Source organism: Megachile rotundata, chromosome 11 (assembly GCF_050947335.1).
Source record: "Megachile rotundata isolate GNS110a chromosome 11, iyMegRotu1, whole genome shotgun sequence".
NCBI lineage: Eukaryota > Metazoa > Arthropoda > Insecta > Hymenoptera > Megachilidae > Megachile > Megachile rotundata.
The window spans coordinates 17012625-17019313 of NC_134993.1; the positions used below are offsets into that span (position 1 = coordinate 17012625).

Sequence of the window (6689 nt, forward strand, 5' to 3'; positions counted from 1 at the left end):
TTAATAAAAATTTAATTATTAATTTCTTTATTTCGTTTAAACCATAAACAATAAGATATTATTAGATATTCGAGCTCGAAGTTAAAAAGAAGTATGTAATCTGTTATTCGTGATCTTAATTAACTATTATAGAACGAAATTGTATTGGTCAACTTAAAGACATGATCCTTGTTAATGGCTTCTCACGAAACATCGTGGTTTCTTGCGTCAGCCAAGGACTCGATCTCTTTTAATATTGTAAATGTCACAAACAGGTGTGGGACCGGTAGATGATGTAAAATGTCCTCTTGATTACCCTCATTTGTTTTTCTTCAAATCTATCTTTACCCTTGTAAACGTAGTATTAGTCAATTTAGTAGAATAATCTGTCATCTTTCAACGTTGGATCTTTGAAACTATTAAACTTTACGAACTTGCGATTTTGTAAATTTCGACCTCGAAATTCGGAGAGTTTGAAATTTTGAAGCTTTCAAGTTTCGGAGTATTGGAATATCGAAACTTTCGGACCTTTCAATTTTTCATTTTACGATTAAAGCATTTTGGAATTTGTTCGTTTTGACAATGCAAAACTTTGGACCTTCGGAACTATGTTATTTTTAAACCTTGCAATTTTTAAACTTCCGACACGTTGGAATTGTGCAACGATTCAACAATTCGCGAAAATAATACATTATAGGCAAACGCAGACTGTTTCATTCATTTTAGCTATTAATATCGTCTAATCGAGATTGTATTTATCCTCATTAGCAAATGCACATCAGAAAGTGCAACATTTCCTAAACATTGCATCAAGAACCAGAATTCCACTCCTACTTCTTTCGTAATTCAAAGGAAATAAAAAATGTTAATTAGGCGATAATTTTATTCGTATACGCGTATCGGTTATTCATTAGTGAGCACCCTGATACGGAATGATGTACACTCACGCAATTTTTACAGTTGTTACTTTATAGAATGAAGACAGAAGTAAACTACTTCGTTTTGCACGAGTATTTATTACTAACATTTTTTAATAAACTATATTTTATGGTATTGTATATGGTAAACAGTACACGTGTTTAAAAAAAATATACATATACATATCTAGTTCGTATTTCTATATATTATAGCGTAAAAATATTATATAAACATTTTTGCAAAATATATATCGTATAAAAGTTCCATAATAAATATACATTTCTATATAAATTACTTTGCATTGATTCTGCTGAAGAATATCCAAAAACGATCAAATAGAGAGGGATGCATATTTATCAAAAAATATAGTACTTTCAAATATTATAATCGTAATTCTCATAAATGTTATGTGATCATCGGAATCTCGCGTGACGTGATCACTTTCGTTGCATAGGCACGTTTATTATTGTTTATGGAATTTCTTGCTTGGATCGGACGCCATATCGTACAACATCTGACACGGTTTAAATGCATCGCCATAATGACTCTGGAATTCCTCCATTTTTTTAACTAATCTGCTAGCTCCATAGTAATCTACCCAACGGAAAGGGCCACCGGTAAATGGAGGAAAACCTAGCCCAAAAACAGCGCCTATATCACCTTCCAACTGCAAAAAAAAGTCATTATAACACACGCGATTTAATACATTAATACTCTTATGCAAGTTGTTCTCACAGGATTAGCCAAAATATTTTCCTCTAAGCAAAGCACTGCTTCGTTAACAAATCGCGACACCATTCTCAATTGACGGTCTTCGATCGAAGTACTTCCTTTTGGTTCAAGTTGATGTCCCTTCAAAATATTTAATGCTTCGAGATTAATATTCTTACGCTTCGTATGAGTTTCATATATGTATATTCCTTTTCCGGATTTTCGACCTAAAATAATTAATATATACTGCGTTAAAGCAACGTATACATTATAAAAATCTATATGAAAATAGATAAAGAAATTACCAAGAAAACCAGCTTTAACCATGTCACTGAGTATAGTTACATCTCCGCCCTTGAACCGTTCACCTAATGCTTGTACAAGGTGCGCACTTATGTGAGCACCAACATCGATACCCACTTCATCGGACAAAGTGGCTGGTCCAACGGGAAATCCGAATTTCTTAATCATACTATCCAAATCCGTAGGATCTACACCTTCCTGTTCCAACGTTCGATATCGTCATTCTCATTTTCTTGAATAATTCAATAATTTAAGCAAATTCGTTTTACCTGCATTAATCTAACAGATTCGGATAACATGGCGGATAGAATTCGGGTTGTATAAAATCCAGGACCATCTCCCACAGTGATTACTACTTTACCTTGTTTCAAACCTACATCAACTGCGGTTTTAATAGTTTCGGTCGATGTACCTTTATGAGTGATTATTTCCAACAACTGCATTTTGTCCACCGGAGAAAAGTAGTGCATTCCAATTACCTGCGAATACACATTTTATTTAATCGCGTTTGAATCTAAATGCGTAACTACTCGGATACCTAGGATATCCGTAGAATATACGTTCGAACATAACACGCATATTTTACGATTAAAGCATGGATGATGTTTAATATTTACTTTATCTGGTCGACTACTACCAGCGGCAATTTTATTAATGGGAATTGCCGATGTATTTGTTGCGACTACACAATGCTGCGGTGTGTTTGCCTCGATCTCTTTGATAACTTTATGTTTTATTGCTATATCCTCAAAGACAGCTTCAATTACGATATCTGCATTTTTAAAAGAATTATAATCCAAAGTAGCATCTAGCCGAGCAAGATACTTGTCTCTTTGAATACTGAAAGTAAAATACTTTTAAGTATATCCACATTAGCATTGTGCATACAATAAGAAAAATATTTGAAACCAACCCGGAATACTTTTTCCTCTTTACGGCAGTCTCCATTCCTTTTTGTATTTGGTTTATTCCACGGTACAAACCTACTTGGTTCGTATCTTTCATAACTACGTCGAAACCTTTATCTACGCTTACCTGAATAATACCCGCTCCCATTAGGCCAGCACCAACAACAGCAACTTTTCTAGAATACATGAACGATTACCTTCCCGGAACAACTTGATTACCCGCAAACGGATTTATACACGAAATCTTCTTACTTAACAGCACTTTTAGGTGTACCAAAACGATTTTTTTGACATATGGTCTGTCCAAAGAATAAACTTATAAGGCCCTTGCTTTGCGGCGTAACCGCTAATTCACCAAAGGCTCTGGCCTCTGCTTCATAACCAGCAGCTGGTCCTTTATCTAGACCAGTACGTATTACGTCTAAAATCTTAAGCGGAGCAGGGTATAAACCTCCCGTTTTCTTCATTGTTTCGTTCTTTATTCTTTGAAATATTTGATCCTTAATAAATTTATAAGAGAGAGCATATTTCATTAATTTGTCTGGCAAAGTTTTAGGACCTCTTTCAATTTTTAAAGTTCCATTTGCAACATCTTTCGCGACTTGAATAGCTGTCTCCTCTAAGTATCTCATAGTGCTGTGAATATTTGAAATATTATAATAATTTCTCGATCTATTAAATATACGTTGCCTTAATAGAAACATACTTACTTCTCTTCTGGCGTTCCGATACCTGGACCAAGACGATTTACCAAGATATCCACCAGTCCAAATTTCTTAGCTTTAACCGCCTTAACATTTTTTCCAGTGAGAGCCATATCTAAAGCATTAGGCAGCGATATTAACCGCGGTAGCCTTTGCGTACCTCCTGCTCCAGGTAAAAGACCTAATTTTACTTCCGGTAAGCCTAAATTGGTTTTTTGATCGTCAACTGCTAACCGACAATGACATGCCAGAGCTACTTCGAGGCCACCTCCCAAACAGCTCCCTTGTATAGCAGCTACAACCGGCTTGTGACTTTTTTCTATGGCGTTTAAAATTTGTTGTCCATCAAAAGATATTTTATATCCATCATCGGCAGTTTTACAACCCTGTATCATAGTAATATCTGCTCCTGCAATAAAACATCCTGCCTTCCCGCTTATAAGAATTATAGAATTTACAGTCGAATCTGTTTGTACATTTTGCAAAACTGCTGCAACTTCATTCATTACTTCCTCATTCAAAGTATTGACCTACAACATGAAAAGCTTTAAACCGTTGCAATATTTAAATTATTGTTGCTTATTTTGCTAATTATAATTCAAATTCAACCGCACCTTCGCTCCTGGGGAGTCTATAGTAAGTACTGCTACATTATCTACAACTTTGTACTTCAAATGTTTCGTGCCAGCTGTATTTGCAAATGTTCTGAATGTTGGATATAATGCTGCAAAACAAAACACAAATAAGTACAACTAAAGAAAGAAATAGTCAAAATCTAATACTCTATCACTTTGTTACGGAATAAAACACTGAATACATATAATTTATTTATATAAAAATATGAAACGATAGAATAATATTTACATAAAGATTATATATTTTTAGAATCGTAAAGTTTTTAAATTAAGGTACACAAATAAATATTTGTAACGTTTTCTCATTGCATTAGTTTGTTTCATATGCTTAAATCATAATGAAATATTCGTATAATATTTGGCTTGTCTGACATACAAGTAATGATAACCGATACGTTAGTTAACAAGGAGCAAAGGTTCCTTTCTGTAAATGGGAGATAATGTGATTCCCTTTATTTGTATATAATTACCTGTTTGTGCTATAACATTTTTATTTATGCGTGAAAAACGAAGAGCGGTACTTAATAATCTATACTGTGACATTTTTTAAAATATTGTCTAAACACGTCCGACAAAACAATCCAAATCCGCTAATACTTTACAATATACAGTAAAAACGCCGGTGAATGCGCATGCGTGCAAACGTGGATAGCAACCTAACCTAAAACATTGTCATACTTGGAAAGGACTTTGACCTCGATATATGTATATGACATGTTTAAAAATAATTAAGTTCTTTTACACAACAAATAATAAACTTCAAATAACGAAAGGCCATAATAATTCTTTGTTCAGATCCGAAGAATGTACCCGTATCTATATATAATACTTACAAAAAGTATAAGCAAATTATGCAATGTATGTAGGATACAGAATGTACTTTTATCGCAATTTTTTCCAGTTATTTATCAATCGACAGCTGTTAATAACATATTTTAAAACGATCGGATAACAATCATGTATTGTAATTTAAATAAAATGGGGTAAATAATTTAGGGACAGAATTTAACGACATTCGGTAACATCGTTTCATCATGGACGAGGTTTGTATCTCGTCGATGATATAGGGAATGACATTGGAGTGGTAAACATTTTTCGGCCGGCGCGCAGGAGGAATATACACGATAATCACTATGCAAAATCGTTAATTACTCACTTTCCGAGCACAGTCTATGAACTTTTATGATTAAAGAATGGTCAGTGATTCCCTAGCTACTTTCTCATATCACATATGTTCACATTTCTATTGTAAACAATTAGTTATTAATTAATATCCAACACGAAGTCGGCGAAATACATCGTACGCATCAGCTAATTTGAAATAATTAATAACACATTTTCTATACACAACTTACGCACTTTTATTATAAAAGAATGTTCAATGATCCCTCAGCTACTTTCTCGTATCATATTTCTTCAGATTTTTTATGAAATTAATTAGTTATTAACTAATAACCTAAGGCCAGCTACGGTGACAAGAGGTATACACGAGGTCGCTTTGAAAAATTAATTACACGTTTTTTGGATATATTTTCTGCACTTTAATGATTGAAGAATGGTCAGCAATGCATTATTTACATGGTTCGATCATAAAAGTTCATAAATAATGTCCGGGTAAAGAGTAATTAATTATTTTGTGTCAGCACTCCGATACGTAAGTACATGAGCTGCCTATGCAATTCTACTGCACATGTAAAGTGCAATATTTCGGCACTTTGGCGACGTAGTATGGTTCCTGAGGCATTTAGAAACAAATTTCTATTAGGGTTTGATCCGTTTTGATGCCTAATAAAGCCAGAAAATCAATTTTTGTCGAATTCGGTCGGAAAACGGTACAGGTGGCGCCATCTAGCGGCGAGCGGCGGAACTACGAAAAACTAAAATCTCGATTTTCTCAAAAACTAGGGACTTTTCCGAAATTCTGAGATATACAAATTGTTCCTTATCGCCTACGGAATCGAATGAGTACTTTCATAACCCTCTAGGACCCTCATTAAAGAAAATAGAAAAATAGCCCATTTCATGGACCAAAAAATTGCCGTCCATCTAGCGGTGAAAGTTGGAACTACAAAAATAGAAAATCTCGATTTTCTCGAAAACTAGGCACTTTTCCGAAATTCTGAGATATACAAATTGTTCCTTGTCGCCTAAGGAATCGAACGAATGTAATTATAGCCTGCTAGGACCATTATTAAAGAAAATAGAAAAATAGCCCATTTCATGGACTAAAAAATTGGCGTCCATCTAGCGGTGAAAGTTGGAACTACAAAAATAGAGAATCTCGATTTTCTCGAAAACTAGGCACTTTTCCGAAATTCTGAGATATACAAATTGTTCCTTGTCACCTAAGGAATCGATAGAGTACCATTATAACACGGTAGCATTATTAATAACGAAATTAGAAAAAAAGTGTAATTCATGGACTTTTTTCGATTAGTTCCAACTTTCACCGCTAGATGGACGCCAATTTTTTGGTCCATGAAATGGGCTATTTTTTCAATTTCTTTAATAAGGATCCTAGAGGGCTATGA

At 34.1% G+C, this 6689-nt stretch overlaps 1 protein-coding gene across 1 annotated transcript; it reads right to left on the bottom strand.

Moving 5' to 3' along the window:
- Window positions 1-844: 844 nt before the first annotated feature.
- On the bottom strand, window positions 845-4817 carry Mtpalpha (monolysocardiolipin acyltransferase Mtpalpha). Its single transcript, XM_012295815.2, has 10 exons — window positions 4629-4817; window positions 4138-4247; window positions 3530-4053; window positions 3072-3455; window positions 2825-2995; window positions 2529-2751; window positions 2181-2390; window positions 1914-2109; window positions 1633-1835; window positions 845-1564 (listed from the first exon to the last, which is right to left on the bottom strand). Exons 1-10 carry the CDS (start codon window positions 4699-4701, stop codon window positions 1361-1363), a joined length of 2298 nt encoding a protein of 765 aa, XP_012151205.2. The 5' UTR covers window positions 4702-4817; the 3' UTR covers window positions 845-1360.
- Window positions 4818-6689: the final 1872 nt, after the last annotated feature.

Bases quoted from the DNA above. Each gene is read 5' to 3' on its own strand.
- Mtpalpha (XM_012295815.2), bottom strand. From the start codon at position 4,701: ATGTCACAGTATAGATTATTAAGTACCGCTCTTCGTTTTTCACGCATA. The intron at 2,752-2,824 runs GTTGGTTTCAAA...TTTTACTTTCAG, and splicing joins AAGAGGAAAAAGTATTCCGG to TATTCAAAGAGACAAGTATC. The intron at 1,836-1,913 runs GTAATTTCTTTA...TAATTATTTTAG, and splicing joins GGTTAAAGCTGGTTTTCTTG to GTCGAAAATCCGGAAAAGGA.